This window comes from Pelophylax lessonae (assembly GCF_965119305.1).
Source record: "Pelophylax lessonae genome assembly, chromosome: 5".
Lineage (NCBI taxonomy): Eukaryota > Metazoa > Chordata > Amphibia > Anura > Ranidae > Pelophylax > Pelophylax lessonae.
In genome coordinates this window covers 237,917,425-237,935,661 of record NC_138772.1, presented here as the reverse complement: position 1 = coordinate 237,935,661, position 18,237 = coordinate 237,917,425, and the positions used below count along the sequence as shown (strand labels likewise).

General features: G+C 40.8%; 1 protein-coding gene across 1 annotated transcript in view; it reads left to right on the top strand.

Moving 5' to 3' along the window:
- ADCY2 (adenylate cyclase 2) overlaps positions 1–18,237 on the top strand; it is a gene marked incomplete at both ends in the record, with an annotated part of 1,451,075 nt that overhangs the window by 611,620 nt on the left and 821,218 nt on the right. The window contains one exon of the mRNA XM_082258935.1: positions 17,198–17,374. Coding sequence (XP_082115061.1) covers positions 17,198–17,374 — 177 coding nt within the window. The remainder of the gene's footprint in view (positions 1–17,197; positions 17,375–18,237) is intronic.

Here is an 18,237-nt window from a genome sequence, read left to right as displayed (position 1 = left end):
CCAGTCACCAAATACCAAGCAACACAGGAAATACCATTGTGGGTTGCTATTGAATCTACTGAAATTGATCCTCTCTTGATCTCCAATCTTATATGCCTAAAACCCAAATCTTGTACACCGATTAACAACCCTATTATCAAACACACACTTTCAATCTGGGATAGGAAAAAAAAAACACCATACAGCCTCCAATCAAAACATAACCCTTTGCTCTCCTTTCTTGGAAATCCTTCCTTTTACCCAGCCTGGGTATCCCCGTCATCTTTCCACAACTGGGTCACAGTGGGACAGACTAGACTTGGTTTCTACATCCGATTTCATATCTTTTCCGGATTTAAGTGCTTCCACTTCTCTCCCTTCCTCTGAACTTTTTCAATTTTTACAAATTAAAAACTTTTTTTCCCCACTTCCATCTGGAACTGGCCCTTTGAATCAGCTTTCGCCATTTGAACATGTTTGCTATAAAGAACTCCACGTTAAGGGCCTTATTTCGCAACTATACTTGCAACTTCTTGTTAAACCTGAAGAAGTACCCCCTGATCATGTAGTAAAATGGGACTCTGATCTGGGTCGCCCTTTGAATAACACAGAATGGTTGGATATATGGTCTAATACAAAATCCTCTTACACCAACATTATTGCGTTAAAGGCTTCTTATAAAGTATTCATGCATTGGTATTTGGTGTCCTCCAGAATGGCTAAATTCGCACCTCAACTCTCAGCACTCTGTTTCCACGGTTGTTTGGAGGTTGGTACCCACTTTCACACCTGGTGGCTATGCCCGATTGTTTCCTCTTTTTGGGGAGAAGTCTTTAGACTGGCCTCTAAGCGGTTTGATATGCCACTACTGCCAGATCCAAAGATTGCACTTTTAAATGCAAAACCAGACATTCTTACATGCACTCAGTTTATACTCCTTATGCAACTCTTAACAGCCGCTAAACAAACTATATTGCCAAAACATGGAAATCCTCTTCCTTAAACCTTTGTGAAACTAAACAACGAGTGAACATTTCGATGATACATGCCAAGATGTCGGCCTTGGATAATGGCACTTTGAATAAATTAGACATTCTTTGGAAACCTTGGATTTCCAAGATGCTTCCCCCAGACTTCAATGAAGCTGTTTTACTTTCTTAGTAACATTCCTACACATCCTATTATATTGTTTCCTTCTTCAAGACAAAGGGTACCGTGCATGTAGGCCCTTACCCCTAATAGATATGAGGACACAGAAGATAGGGGAAAGTGGGGCTTTACGGGCCAGTGGGAGTAGAAAGATCACACCAAAACCAACTTCTAAAAATAATTTACATTTTATTAAATTTCATCATAAAAAACATGGGCGTGTACGCACATGTTAACACAAACAAAATGACATAGAACATTGCTGATAAAATCAATTATAATGAGTCATTAAATAGAAATACATCCCAGAAGGGAGAAAAAACCAAGAGCCTTTATAGGATGGAAAGAGTAGGTCTCAGATGGAATGTGGTCAATGTAGGTCCCCAGCAAGCCGACGCGTTTCGCTCAAGGCTTCCTCAGGGCCAGAGAGACCATGACAGACTGGTATTTCCTTTTCAATGAGTCGGGAGATGGCAGATTGGCGACACAAAAAACACTGGATATTGTCCCCTTAGTATTTGTATATAGCCTCCAATGTGTACATATATTCACTCATTTATTTTAGGCTAAGTGTCCAGCCTCTCAATCACCGCAAAGCAGAAATGTATAGTAACTAAGTAGAACTACTTCACTACTGTACTTAAGTACCGAAAGGCGGTATCTGTACTTTCCTGGAGTATCATTTTTTTCTCCTACTTCCACTTTTACTTCACTACATTTTTTCGATGATTTCAATAATTCTACTCCAATATTTTTTTTTTTTGTGCTGCATAGTTACTCGTTACAATTATAAAAATTACCACTGCCAGAACAGTAGATGGCAGGTTGCATGAAGTTAAAAAAAATGTGTATAATGTCATGTGTAAATCAGCTCATACGAAAATAAATGCTACTGTATGTATAAATAAAATGGTCTACATATCTGCTGTTAAGGGGAAAAAGAACCTCCCCCAACCAAGGAGAGTCACAAGCGTACATAGACCTTTTTTCTGGTAAAAGGCTGATTTTGCTTTTTTCACTGGAAGTTGAGAGCACAGGTTTTGCAGTTTTGTTTCACTGGAAGAGTCTATTTGGATATTATTTTGCCCTTGCCTTCATCCGCCGGGTACGGGGGAAATCCACAAGGTGGTGGGAGTCTGCACCTATTATTTGGAATAGCACCTGTTTGATTCCTGCACCTTTGAAAATATATTCATCTTGTTTTGTCACATATATATGGTATTATGGCATTATATATATGGACTTTTTATTGACTTTGATTTCATACAATCTTCCTTTTTTTCATTATTTGAATATATTGTTGTATATCTGTAAGATTCTGGTACCTCTGGTACCCTTAATAATCTATTTCCTTCCAAATATGCGTCCCACCTTTCTTACTAGGTGGTACGCATACACCTTTAAGACAGATGATGTCATCGCTGATCGCCGCAGAGCGGCTATTTCAACCACCGGCGTTCTCACTCTCATAGATTGCTTGTTCTTAAGTCTACTACCATCTATCCTTGCACTGGGTTAGTCTATCCTGTAATTGTCATCTGCTGTCCTTACCACCTGTCACCATACTCGATTACTAACCTATCTGCACTCTACCTAATACCATCTAGTACTCTCCTGAACAAACCTATCAAGTACTTACCATCTCTATCACTGTTCACACCTGTCCCTTCAGCACAACACCTTCATACTGTCATATACATTCCACCACTCCAGGAACATCTTATTGAGTGTGTATATTTCTGTATGTTGAAGCTGACAGGCCCACAGTGATGAGTCTGGAGAGTTGGATCTGGTTATTCAAAACATCTCTACATGACTACTGAGTGGAGATTTTGCAGCTGCATATCCAGCCTACTACAAAAACGCAGGAGCGTTACAGATTGAACGAACCAGAAAAAAAAATGGATTCAGCAGAATTACCCACTCAAGTGACACAATTAACACAACAAGTAAATGCGTTAATACTTGCTCTTACTGAAATAAAAGAAGAGAATCAGACTCTGACGCAGCAGGTAACCCGTCTCTCACGGCTTACTACTGTTCAGCCCCCTGAACCTAAAATAAACCCTCCCCTAGTGTTTACAGGTGATCGGAAAAACGTTTGTGAATTCAAAAACGCATGTCAATTGCTTTTTTTGTTAAAACCTCGTACATACTCTACTGATCAGATTAAAGTCTGTACCATTATTTCATACTTAACGGGTGATCCCCGGGCCTGGGCAGACTCTCTCTTTGAGAAAAATGATCAGATTCTCAACTCCTATTCCTTATTTCTAGCAGAACTCGCTAGTTTATATGAAGACCCCAATAGGCAGAGTACTGCTGATATTCAATTAAGGGCTTTAAAACAAGGAAGGAGACCTGTAGAAGACTTTGTAGCAGAGTTCAAAAGATGGACCCTTGATTCAGGGTGGAATGATACATCTCTGCGAACTCAATTCAGACTTGGGTTATCAGAAGCTGTTAAAGACGAGCTCGCCCGAGCGGATTTACCTGGCACCTTGGATGTCTTGATACAACTTAGTATCAACATCGACAGACGACTACGAGAAAGAAGGGCTGAAAAAATGGAAATGCCATTAACTAGTCCTTCTCAGATTGCGGCCGTTGACCCTACTCCCATGGAGGTAGGAACTATACGCCCACCTTTATCAACTTCTGAACGATCCAGAAGGAGATCCAGAAATCTCTGCATGTACTGCGCATCCCCGGATCATTTGATATGCGTCTGTCCCCTTGTCCGCAATAAGGATTCCAGTCTTAGGCCTATTATCGATTATAGGCAATTAAACACGATTACGATAAAGGATCGCTATCCTTTGCCGCTCATCCCTGAACTCATTGAACAAGTGCGTGGGGCTACTTACTTCTCTAAATTAGACCTGAAAGGGGCATACAACCTAATCTGAATCCGTGACGGAGATGAGTGGAAAACAGCATTCAGAACCAGATACGGATTATTCGAATATCTTGTGATGCCATTCGGGTTGTGTAATGCTCCTGCAGCCTTCCAAAGGTTCATAAACGACATCTTTAGAGACTTCCTTGATGTCTGTGTCGTAGTATACCTGGACGATATACTTATCTATTCGCGATCTATGCCTGAACATATAAAACATGTAAGACTTGTGTTATCCAGATTACTCTCACACAATCTATACGTGAAATTAAAAAAATGCTTATTTCATAAGGAAGAAATATTATTTCTAGGATACATCATATCCAAAACTGGAATTAAGATGGATATGAGCAAGATATCCTGTATTCTGGACTGGCCTATACCAACAACTCGTAAGGCATTACAGCGATTCCTTGGATTCTCCAACTTCTATAGGAAGTTCATCAAGAACTTTTCCGCTATTGTGAGACCTCTCACACAACTGACAAGTATAAAGAAACCATTCAAATGGTCAGAAGAAGCGAATCAAGCTTTCTGCTTGTTAAAATCAAGCTTTACCTCTGCTCCCATACTACGCCATCCAGACCCATCCCTCCAATATATTCTGGAGGTAGATGCGTCAAATATGGCAGTAGGAGCAGTTCTCTCCCAACGACCAACAAATACTTCACCACTCCACCCAGTTGCTTTCTTTTCAAAATCACTAAGCAGCCCAGAGGTGAACTACCCAGTAGGTGAAAAGGAGTTACTTGCCATAAAACTGGCACTGGAGAATTGGCGACATCTACTCGAAGGTACCCAGTTACCAATACTCATATATACAGATCATAAAAACCTTCAATACCTCCAGACTAACAAAACTCTCTCCCACCGACAGGTACGATGGTCATTATTCTTCCTAAGATTCAACTTCCTAGTGACCTACACGCCTGCAGACAAAAATAAAAAAGCGGATGCGCTATCACGATTAATCGAAGATAACTGTGCCGAAATCCCTTCCATTCCCATAATACCCTATGAACGTATTATTGGTGTTGTCCGTTCCTTGAAGGAAGAGATTTTGCACAGTATAGGATTGGATTCACCTCCACCACAACTAAGTACTGATGCAGAAGGCTTCCTCTATTACAACAACAAACTTTACATACCCCCTACTATGCGCACCAAGATCTTGGAGTTGTCACATGATGTGCCCATGGCAGGACATATGGGTATGACGAAAACCCTTAATTTGCTTACCAGGCAGTTTTGGTGGCCTGATATGAAGACGTCTGTACAAAAATTTGCTTCTTCATGTGACATCTGTGCAAGGTCCAAGATTGACACTACAAAACCATCTGGTCTACTCTGCAGTCTACCAATACCCCAGGTTCCATGGGAAGTTATGTCCTTAGACTTTATAGTAGAACTACCACCTTCTAAGGGATTTAATACCATTCTAGTGTCAGTGGACCACTTGACAAAGATGGCACATTTCATTGCTATCCGTAGACTACCTTCGTCTAAACAAACAGCGGAACTACTGATGAAACATGTGTTCAAGTTGCATGGAATTCCAAAGACTCTTTTGTCCGACCGTGGTTCACAGTTCATCTCAAAATTTTGGCAAGCACTTTGTCAAATATTACGGATTAAGAGAAAGCTCACTTCTCCCTACCATCCTCAGACCAACGGACAGACTGAAAGAGTCAACCAGTGCATTGACCAATATCTACGTTGCTATACATCATACCTACAGGATGATTGGGTGGATCTCCTCCCTCTGGCGGAATTTGCTTACAACAATGCAACCCACAGTACTACTAAGCAAAGTCCGTTCTACTTGAATTATGGGTTTCATCCCACTCTTCTTCCACCACGCATCCTGCCATCAAGTAACCCAGTAGCCTCGGATTACCTTACCCAAATAAAAGACTCTCTGGGTTTACTCAATACCACTATATCACATGCTCATAGTCAACAAAAAAGGTACTACGACCTTCGTAGAAGACCTTCTCCTCAGTATGCTATTGGGGACCTTGTTTGGCTATCAACAAGAAACTTAAGATTAAAAATCCCTAGCAAAAAACTTGGACCTCTATTTTTGGGACCCTTCCCAATTAAGAAACTTATTGGAAAAGCTGCAGTACAGCTCACCTTACCAGCAGATTTTAAGATCCATCCCATCTTCCATGTGTCGCTACTGAAGCCCCATGTTCCTAACCAAGGAATAAGGCCTACCATCTTGCCTCCACCTCCAATACAAGTTGAAGGCGGAGAAGAATATGAGATCAAAGAGATTTTGGATTCTCGCATCCATAGAGGAAGACTCCAGTATCTCATAAGATGGAAGAACTATGGACCCCAAGACGACACCTGGTTGGATACCTCTGATGTTCATGCACCTAGGCTTATACGAAGGTTTCACTCGAAATACCCAGAGAAACCAGCGCTATAGGCCTTCCGGAGCCGGCCTTAAGGGGGGGGGTACTGTAAGATCTGTAAGATTCTGGTACCTCTGGTACCCTTAATAATCTATTTCCTTCCAAATATGCGTCCCACCTTTCTTACTAGGTGGTACGCATACACCTTTAAGACAGATGATGTCATCGCTGAGCGCCGCAGAGCGGCTATTTCAACCGCCGGCGTTCTCACTCACATCGTTCGTTCAACCTGCCTTGTGTATCCACATGCTTTCAAGCCTGTCTTGCTGTCGGAACCTCCAGCTGGTTGCTTCTACCTGGAGCAGACCGGAACCTCGCTACTGATCCCTGTATCTCGCTACCGGATCTTCCCCTCTCTTCTGGACCCCTCTACTACTAACATTAACTAGTGATAAGTACCCCACAGGGGAATCCTCCATAACCTACTTACACTATCTATCATCTGCACTGTTGCCTAGATTGCTAGCTCTTGAGCCTACTACCATCTACTATCTGCACTGTTACATAGATTGCTAGCTCTTGAGTCTACTACCATCTATCATCTGCACTGTTACATAGATTGCTTGTTCTTAAGTCTACTACCATCTATCCTTGCACTGGGTTAGTCTATCCTGTAATTGTCATCTGCTGTCCTTACCACCTGTCACCATACTCGATTACTAACCTATCTGCACTCTACCTAATACCATCTAGTACTCTCCTGAACAAACCTATCAAGTACTTACCATCTCTATCACTGTTCACACCTGTCCCTTCAGCACAACACCTTCATACTGTCATATACATTCCACCACTCCAGGAACATCTTATTGAGTGTGTATATTTCTGTATGTTGAAGCTGACAGGCCCACAGTGATGAGTCTGGAGAGTTGGATCTGGTTATTCAACACATCTCTACATGACTACTGAGTGGAGATTTTGCAGCTGCATATCCAGCCTACTACAAAAACACAGGAGCGTTACAATATCACATTGGTTTATATATGTATTTGCACACCAATAAGCTGTGGGGGAAAAAAACATGCAGGGAAGAGAAGGAGGGATGCTTTAAGGCTCGGTTCACACTTATGCGATGCGGGAAGGGTGCGAATTTGCAGCCTGTTCCCGCATCGCAAACGCACCCTTGGCAGTTCACACTGCCATATGCGATACACTGGGGGTGTCAATGTAATCTTAATGACACACCCAGTTTGATCGCATATCGCAGTGCGATCTTACAGTTCGCACAGGATCGGATCGCACAAGTGTGAACCACTGTGCGATCGTATTCCTGATGCGGCTCAAAAAAAGGGTCCTGTGCGTCTTTGCTGCGGTTGCAGTGCGAATTTAGCCATACAGAGTGTATGGCTGAATTCGCACCGCACACCCGATCACATATAATGAAGGAGCAGTGCGCTCTGATATTATATGCGATGGCCGCAGCCGCACATATGTGAACCGGCACTAAAGGGGGAAGGGAGGGACATACTTTATCTGTTTTTGTTTACAAAAAGTTACAGCCAAAGGAATTGTGATTGTCCTTTAGGTTAATCATCTGAAATAATAAAAAAACAATATGATGTTCAAACTTTTGACTTCTTTCTTTAATAACTACATAACACAATACTTGTACTTTTACTTTCAGTACTTGAGTAGCAAATTTTTTTTTAAAACTACTGGTACTTTTACTTTTAGTACTTGAGTAGCAATTTTTTTTAAAAAACTACTTGCAATACTTAAGTACCAAAAATGTTGAATACTTTAGTACTTCTACTCAAGTCACTTTTTGATAGAGCGCTTCCACTTCTACTCAAGTCACTTTTTGATAAAGCACTTGTACTTTTACTCAAGTATGGGTTTTGAGTACTTTATACAAGTCTGCCGCAAAGAGCACCGCTTTTTATGCTACATAAAATAGCACTGTGTTATAACTTGATAGTCAAGACTCTTTTATATGTAAAGCTGTTCTGTTATGGGAGCACAATGGTTACCACACTGGTGGTTGCACTTGATATATCCACCTATCGTTTCCTTTTCCCTTGACCAGGGCCGATGGGGTGGCTTATTTGATGTATATATGCGATATAAACCTGCAGTCCTTATAGCCTGTTTGCAGTGTATGAGTGGCTTCAGGCAGGAACCTATAACATCATCTCATCCTATTCCAGAACGGTGGAGGGGATAGTATATCCCAGGTCCAACCGGTCCTTGTGGTTGTTCACGCCAGCCAGCCTGCCTGCATCCCGGTGCTCTTTGCGGTGATTGAGAGGCTGGAAACTTAGCCTAAAATAAATGAGTGAATATATGTACACATTGGAGGCTATATACAAATACTAAGGGGAAATTATCCAGTGTTTTTTGTGTCGCCAATCTGCCATCTCCCGAGTCATTGAAAAGGAAATACCGGTCTGTCATGGTCTCTCTGGCCATGAGGAAGCCTTGAGCGAAACACGTCGGATTGCTGGGGACCTACATTGACCGCATTCCATCTGAGACCTACTCTTTCCATCCTATACAGGCTCTTGGTTTTTTTCTCCCTTCTGGGATGTATTTCTATTTAATGACTCCTTATAATTGATTTTCTCAGCATTGTTCTATGTCATTTTGTTTGTGTTAACATGTGCGTACACGGCCATGTTTTTTATGATGAAATTTAATAAAATGTAAATTATTTTTAGAAGTTGGTTTTGGTGTGATCCTTCTACTCCCACTGGCCCATAAAGCCCCACTTTCCCCTATCTTCTGTGTCCTGTTTCCTTCTTCCTTGCCTTATTCCCGATAATTATTCCCACGTCTTCTCTCTATAGTTACATAGTTACATAGTAGGTGAGGTTGAATAAAGACAATAGTCCATCCAGTTCCACCTGTGTAGGTGTGTGTGGCTGTAATCATCTCACATAGCCCTTAATGTTCTGATCCTTGAGATGTAAGTCTAAGAGTCTTTTGAAAGCCACCATACTACCCGCAGAAACCACCTCTTGTGGTAGAGAATTCCACAATCTTGTAGCCCTAACAGTAAAGAACCCCCCTCGTTGCCTGAGGTTAAAACGCTTCTCCTCTAATCGCATAGTATGTCCTCGAGTCCTCATGCAATCCCTTCGACTGAACAGCTTTTTTTCTAAGCTGGGATCCCCATTAAGATATTTATAAATTGCTATCATGTCCCCCCTCAGACGTCTCTTCTCCAGGGAGAATAAATCGAGCGATTCATAGTTAAGGTCCTCCAATCCCCTAATCAGTTTAGTTGCCCTTCTCTGGACTCTCTCCAGCTCCAACACATCCCTCCTGGGGACAGGCGACCAGAACTGGACAGAATACTCCAGATGCGGTCGGACCAGAGTTTTATAAAGTGGAAGGATTATAGACTTATCTCTGGAATACATCCCTTTTTTTATGCATGCTAATAATCTGCTGGCTTTGGCAGCTGCCGCTTGACATTGCATGCTGTTGCCTAATCTATCATCGACCAAGACTCCCAGATCCCTCTCCATTTTTGATTCCCCCAAGGGTTCCCCTCCTAACGTGTATTGTGTTTTTATGTTTTTAGTCCCCAAGTGCAAAACCTTACACTTCTCTACGTTAAACCTCATTTGCCATGTCGTTGCCCACACCGTTGTTTTGTCCAGGTCATTCTGTAGGATATCTGCTTCATGCTGTGTAGTTATTGCCCTGGCAAATTTTGTGTCATCTGCAAAAACTGATATCGAACTACTGATCCCGTCCTCAATGTTGTTTATGAATAGATTGAACAAGGTTGGTCCCAGGACTGAGCCCTGGGGCACCCCGCTTACTACCTCAGACCAGTCTGAGTATGCGCTGTTTATTACCACCCTTTGGACACGGCCTTTTAGCCAGTTCCGTATCCAAGAGCAAACCCTGCTGTCGATACCTGCAGACCTTATTTTATAAATTAAGCGCTTGTGGGGAACTGTATCAAACGCCTTAGCGAAATCCAAGTACACCACATCCACTGGTCTCCCCCTATCTAGCTCACAGCTCACCTCCTCGTAGAATGTTAGGAGATTGGTTTGACAAGAACGCCCATTTGTAAACCCGTGCTGATTACTGCTGATGATGTTGTTGTCATTAGCAAACTCTACGATATAGTCCCTTATCATCCCCTCCAGAAGTTTACATACTATTGACATCAAACTGACAGGCCTATAATTTCCCGGGATATGCCTCTGGCCCTTTTTGAATATCGGAATCACGTTAGCTTTCTTCCAAACCCCTGGTACATCTCCTGTCCTAATACTGTCAGCAAAGATCAGGAACAGTGGTCTCGATATAACTTTTCTGAGTTCCTTGAGTACTCTCGGATGTACGCCATCCGGGCCTGGTGATTTGTTTGTGTTAAGTTTTTCCAGCCTTTCCCTGATTTCACCCTCTGTTAGCCATAGTAGCAAGTCCTGTGTATTACTACTAACCATACAGTCATGGTCAGTGTACCCCTCCTTTTCCTGTGTAAAGACTGACGAGAAAAAAGCATTCAGCATGGTTGCCTTTTCAGTGTCCTCTGTAACCATCCTCCCAGCATTGTTAATTATGTGTACAATATGCTCTGCCTTAGTTTTTTTGCTGTTGATATATTTAAAGAATTTCTTTGGGTTTTTTTTACTATCCTCCGCTATTTGTCTCTCAAAGTTGATTTTAGCCATCTTGATTCCTTGTTTACTTTTCTTATTTGCCTCCTTGTATTGCTCGAAAGCCGATACTGTGCCCTCTGATTGATTTATATTTCTTGAAGGCCAATTTTTTTCCCCTAATAAGTTTTTTGACGCTACGGTTTAGCCAGCCAGGTTTGGCTTTGTCTCTTCTAAATTTATTTCCCATAGGAATGCACTGCAAGATGCATTTGCTTAATATATTCCTAAAGCATTCCCATTTATCCTCTGTGGTCAGTGATCCCAGGGTTTGGTCCCAGTTTACCCTTTCCATCAAGGAGTATAATTTTGGAAATTTGGCCTTCTGAAATTTGGGGTTCTTATGTTCCCCACTTGCCGTGTTATATTGTTATTTATACTAAATGTGATCATCCTGTGATCGCTAGAGCCCAGGTTGTCCTGGACTCCTACCTGCGAGATTATGTCTGGGTCATTAGTGATCAATAGATCCAGAACTGCATTTTCTCTAGTAGGAGAATCCAACTGTGACATGTAGTTATCCTGTAAGGTTTCCGTGAATAGACGGGCCTTCTGTGAGTGTGCAATCCTCTTATCCCAGTCAATGTCGGGATAATTGAAGTCCCCCAATCTATCTTCCACTCTTTCTACTTTCTGGCATTCTTGCCTTCTGTTTTCTTCTCATTCCCCCTATTTCTTTTTATTTATTGTTTTTATTATTTGGTTTCTAGTAATCTTTCGATACAACAATTTACTTTCTCTACTAGATTTGAGTCCTTGTTTATTTTGAACAATTGGATGATTATTTGCCATGCTATATTAAACTGTTCTTCATATGTTCTATGAGATATTTTTATTAGTAAAGATATGTAACTTTTTTAAAGATCCTTTATTTGTGGAAGGTTCCCATTACCTGTTCTCCTTCTGAGTCACAGTTTGAACCCATTAGGGGTCACCCATGGGGAGGACACGGGCACGCAATTCCTATTATTGCAAACCCATTGACTTCCACTTCTACATCATTTATTATACTTATTAACATTTCATTATCGCTCATTGACTCTCTCTATATCTTGTATACCATTTGGCCACTCTATATTTGGACTCTATCCTCTTTACATTTTTGTTGTATCCTTTTTACACTACTGTTGTATCTATTGTATGTACATAACTCTAATAAAATACTTTGAACGAAAAAAAAAAAAAAGGACACTGTAATGCTTTATGCATGCATAGACAAACATCATATTGTTTACAAAAATTTGAGGAGATAAGTGCTTGGTGGGTGCACCTAAGATTTATATCACGCTGAGATAATTTAATTTCCATGATAAACATCTTTTTGGTACCCCTTGACAATTTATGAATAATATACAATCAAATACAGAGCCAGCACTGTTCATATTCCCCATATAAATCCCATCTAGGAATGTACTGGCCAAAAAAGCCCCGGCACACAACTGAATTCAAAAGTGAATTTACTATGAATGTGAATACACAGGTAAGTGGTAAAATGTGAATATCAGTAGCATAGCTGCCAGCAGTCACAAATTGCTCGAGACACTCACAAACAGCTGCCCCAATATGAACTTGTCCCAGGCAGCATCCCAGAAATCAAAGTCTGTCACGAACAGCTGCTGAAGTACATTCAAACTGGGGCAGGCAGCTGCTCTGTATGCTGCTGAGGGGTGGGTTTACAGTACTCAGAATCAACACAGCAGCGGATGTCCCATAAAAAAAAGAAACTATCATTTTAGATGAGCAGTATATCAACTAATAGCACTGCTCATCTGAGTGGGGAGGAAGAACTGCTGACTTGTTACTCCGCCTCCCGCTGCTTCCTTAGCCAATCAGCACACCTCAGTAACCCTCCCCTGCCCCAGCCCGCCACATTTTACTTATAAGAGAGGATGCTGGTGACTGGAGTGGGACTGGATAGGGGCAGGAGGGAGAGACACAAGCTATCTCCTGAAGTACAGCCTTGACCTATTACTGGAAGAAAGTATGTATCATTTGAAATCATACAGCATACCCACAGGACGGAAGATCATCACTAGCACTGTATCACACACATACTGCTGGCTGCAGAAGTCTAATCATCATTATCGCCAGTATGCTCACCTGTCCTGTATGCAGGTTAGGCAATGCTCACACTGGTTAGGAAATTATTCCCTTTGCTCTTCTCACACTTCTTACTTTTTTTTATTATTTACTCTGCATATCAGATGGATGAACACGCTGATGATGATTAGACTTCTAAAGAACGCTGCAACCAGCATTACATGTGTGTGTTTTTCATTTTCGTTGCCCTTGCAGGATTTAGGCTGGTCAGGCTACCAATTTGAAAGACTGGCATTTACTGGATTGCTAACCGTGCAAGACTCTGCAGTCTCTGATTATCTCCTGTACCATGCCTGTAGTCTCTGACCATCTCCTGTGCCATGCCTGCAGTGTCTGAGCATTCTCTGTAGTATAGCTCGTGCACGAAAGAAAACGCATATGGAAGTCAAGCCGCAAATTAAATCACTGTTCAAACCACACATGTGAGGTATCGCCGCGACTGCCAGAGAGTGAGCAATAATTCTAAAAAAAATAGCTACACTCTAACTCTAAACTGGTAACTGTTAAAATTGTTTAAAGCGTCGCCTATTGAGATTTCTATTGACCGTAGTTTGTCGCCATCCCACGGGTGTGCGCAATTTTAAACCCTAACATGTTGGGTATCTATTTACTTGGCGTGACATCATCTTTCACAATATACGAAACAATTTGGGCTAACTTTACTGTTTAGTTTTCTTTAAATGCAGTGAAATGGGATTTTTCGTAATTTTTCAAAAAAAATGGCGTTTTAAAGACCGCTGCGCAAATACCGCATGACAAAAATATAATGACCGCCATTTTATTCTCCAGAGTCTTTGCTAAAAAAATATATATAATGTTTTGGGGTTCTAAGTAGTTTTCCAAGAAAAAATACTGATTTTAACTCGTAAACAAAAAGTGTCAGAAATAGGCCTGGGGCTTAAGTGGTTAAAGGTGCTGTGACATGAGTAATTTGAATGGCTCCATTGCAGGCAATGGGTGTGACTTGTCATGCAATTTGGAAATGTCAACTCGCATGACAAATCGCACCGGTTCCAGCCTTTTCTGTGTTTATTAAAAGTCAGCAGCTACAAAAAGTGTAGCTGCTGACTTTTAATAAACACATACTCACCTGTCCCACGGTCCAGCGATGCGGCCGCCTGAAGCCTTGATCCTCTTCCCTCTGGTCTCGGCGGTCCTGGCATCACTGGTGTGGGCACCCGGGTGTGACAGTTTGCAGCTTCACAGCCGGGTACGCACTGCGCATGTGCGAGTCGCGCTGCACGTCTTGATTGGCCGGCAATCTTCTGGGACCTCTGACATGTCCCAGAAGATTGCAGGGAGGGAGGGGGAGAGGAGAACTTCCGTTCAGGGCGCTGCGGTGCTCCGAGCGGAAGTGGGAGCGGGTACCTGTCAAAACTAGGTCAAAACTTTGGGTGGAACTCCGCTTTAAGTGTGTAAAGACCAAAAATTAAACTACATTTTTAAAAATTTGTATAAACACTGGTATGTATAAAATGACTAAATCTCCCAGCTTGACAAGAGGGTTGCAGTAATTATACACATACCCTTGTTAACTTATTATATAAAAAAATATTAGCAGGGAATGTATTAACCACTTGCCGACCACCGCAAGTACATTTACTGCGGCAGTCAGCCCCTCCTGGGCAAAGCGACGTAGTACTACAACGCTCGCCCAGGAGCCTGTAGGGGGCGCTCCCGCTCGTTCACGGCCATCCCCGCACGAGTGACCCGCAGCTCCAATGTCGGCCGGCCACTCGCGATCTCCCACTGGAGAGGGAGAAAGGCAGGCGACTAATGTAAACAAAGCCGCCTGTCATTCTCCCTGGTGTAACAGCAGAGACTATACGATCCTGCTATGTAGGATCGTATGTCTCTGTGGTTACATCAAAAGCCACATCCCTTGACAGTTAGAAGCACGCCCCTAGGGACACACTTAACCCCTGGATCTCTAATAAAGTTAACCCCTTCCCTGCTAGTGTCATTTTTACAGTAACAGTGCATATGTATAGCACTGATTACTGTAGTAATGACACTGGTACCCCCAAAAGTGTCAAAAATGTTAGTCAGGGGTCCGATCTGTCCGTCGCAATGTCGCAGTCCCGCAAAAAAAAATCGCCGCCATTACTAGTTAAAAAGAAAAACAATAAAAATGACATAAATCTTTCCCTTAGTAAACGCAATAACTTTTGCGCAAACCAATCAAAATACGCTTATTGCGATTTTTTTTTTTACCAAAAATATGTAGCAGAAAACAAATTGGCCTAAAATGTTAAAAAATTTTGATTTTAACATTTTTTTGGGGGGAATTTTTATATAAAAAATGTGAAAAATATTGTTTTTTTTTTCAAAATTGACGCTCTTTTTTGTTTATAGCGCAAAAAATAAAAATCGCACAGGTGATCAAATACCACCAAAAGAAAGCCCTGTTTGTGGGAAAAAAAGGACGTCAATTTCATTTGGGTACAGTGTCGCACGACTCGCAATTGTCTGTTAAAGTCACACAGTGCCGAATCGCAAAATAGGCCGTGGTCTTTGAGCAGCCAAATCCTCCGGGGCTTAAGTGGTTAAAATGGTGTTTCAAATAAAAGCCTTATATATTCTTACAAAAAAAAAAGTAAAAATCTGTATAGGGAAGCCTGTTACTAATGGAGTTATTGTTAAGTTAACCGTAAAGTTATTGTTAAAAATTCAAAATTTTCTGTAGATCAATGCTCAAATGATGTTAGAAACATTTGGCAAGTGTCTAAAACTTATTTAAAATGCAAGCTGAATGCACCAGAAAGCATTCTCTATTCACCTATGTATATAAGCCCTTACTATTATTAGGGGTACGATCTGTCCACCGCAATGTCGCAGTCCCGCTAAAAATCGCAGATCACCGCAATTACTAGTAAAAACTAAATAAATAAATAAAAATTACATCATTTTTTTTTACCAAAAATATGTAGCAGAATACAAATTGGCCTAAAAGGATGAAACATTTTGATTTTTATTTATTTATTTATTTATTTTCAAATGTTATGTAGCAGAATGTGGAAAATATTGTATTTTTTTTTTCAGAAATGTCGCTCTTTTTTTGTTTGTAGCGCAAAAAATGAAAATCGCACACGTGATCAAATACCACCAAAAGAAAGCTCTATTTGTGGGAAAAAAGGACTTCAATTTCATTTAGACACAGCATCACACGACCATTTTCCGCTAAAATAACGCAGTGCCAAATCGCAAAAAATGGCCTGGTCATTAAGGGGGAAAATCCTTCTGGGCCAAAAGTGGTTAAAAGTGATCACATTCCCTCTGTTCTCAGCTGCAAAAAGAGGGGGAGAAACAGCAGAACACTGAGCTTCCCAGTGAATAGCTGTGCGGGGGAGGGGGTGTCAAGACAAGTCTGATTATTGGAGGAGTGCAGGCTGAGTTTCCAGCATAGCTAGAGAACTGATCATGGTGTGTTCTCCTGCATAGTGTGGTCAGTTTTTGATAGAAAAGCAGAGTGACTGGCAGTAACAACAGGGATTCACAGAAAGAAAGTAATGCAAAGGGAGCAGAATACTTTTTTATACAAGTACATGGCACAGCAGTCACATATCAGGAATATGGGCTTACATATTCTTAAAGTATAAAAATTCCTATGATTCAACACAGATTATTATTTTTCCTTATTTAAAAAAAAAGAGAAGATGAAATAGTCATCTGCTGAATATTTTGTCATCAGAGGGCACATTTGCACCACGTGCAATGACAAAATCTATTGTTACCAATATACTGGACGACAATGGAACAAAGTGTTTTTAATGTGTTGTAATACACTGCTGCAACACATCACAATGCATAGCAAAGCACTACAACAAACAGTAAGAAAACATTTTAATATTTTGGCTCTTGCTTTGGACAAAAAAAAAAACAATACAAAGGATTAATAAAATAATGAATGAAAGTGAAATGAAGTTAGAGAACAAAACAGAGTTCACATTCTGTAAGACATAATTACTTTAACATTTACTATAACATACAATCATGTTTTTTTTTTTTTTTTTGTGATTTTCCAGGTCGAAAGGCGAAGTCCACAGTATACTTTTAGGCCAAGGTATACACTGGATGGAGCAAAGATGAGAGCATCAGTCCGTATGACCAGATACCTGGAATCTTGGGGAGCTGCAAAGCCCTTTGCACATTTGCATCACAGAGACAGTATGATGACAGAGAATGGCAAGATCAGTACAACAGTAAGGATTTTTGTTGTTGTAATGGTTATATTTTACAGTGAAAATAATGAATGATGTGGAAGGTAATAAAATAACCAGGCAATGATTTTCCAAAAGAGCAGGAGGTTTAATATGAGCTGCAGTAGGGAACAAATTCATTATTTGCTCAAAGAAAAAAGGCATGCAGGCCTTTTTATAACAGTTTCATCATAGAATTACACGTGGTACAATATGATTGGTTGCTAAGATCTACGTCATTGTAACTAACCAAAAAACTGACATCTGTCATACAACCAGACAAATGTATTTATTCCCACAAAACCAATATGTTTATTAAAATTATTTATAACTGTTTTTATCTATAGTTTTTTTTTTTTTAAAGGTAAACTTTATTGTGCATTCAATACAATACATACAATGAATATTAAGAGAAAATACAGAAGTAATTTTCCTGTAAAACAGAAATAGGAACATTAAAAAGAAAAAAACAGTGCCAGTATATCAAATGTCCATACAAAACACAGCATTTGTATAGTTATCGCAGTGTATATCAACCACATGAGGGATATGAACAGGAGATATATAAGAGAGGGGGGAAGGGAGGGAAAGAGGTTAGACAATCATTACTGAAATGATGGAACACACATCTTCATCAGTTTAAGAGGAATCACTTGCAGTAATGACGTTGTGGAATCAGATTCTACTCAGATGAACCAAATTTTGTGGAACTTTTTTGGGCAACTCCTAGCCTCATACGTCATTTTATAGAGGGTAAGCCCTTGATTGATTAATGAGATCCAGATCGGAACGTCCTGGGGAGTGTTTGATTTCCAGCGCAATGCTATGGATTTTTTAGCGTAAAAAAAGGCCAATCGTAGAAATAT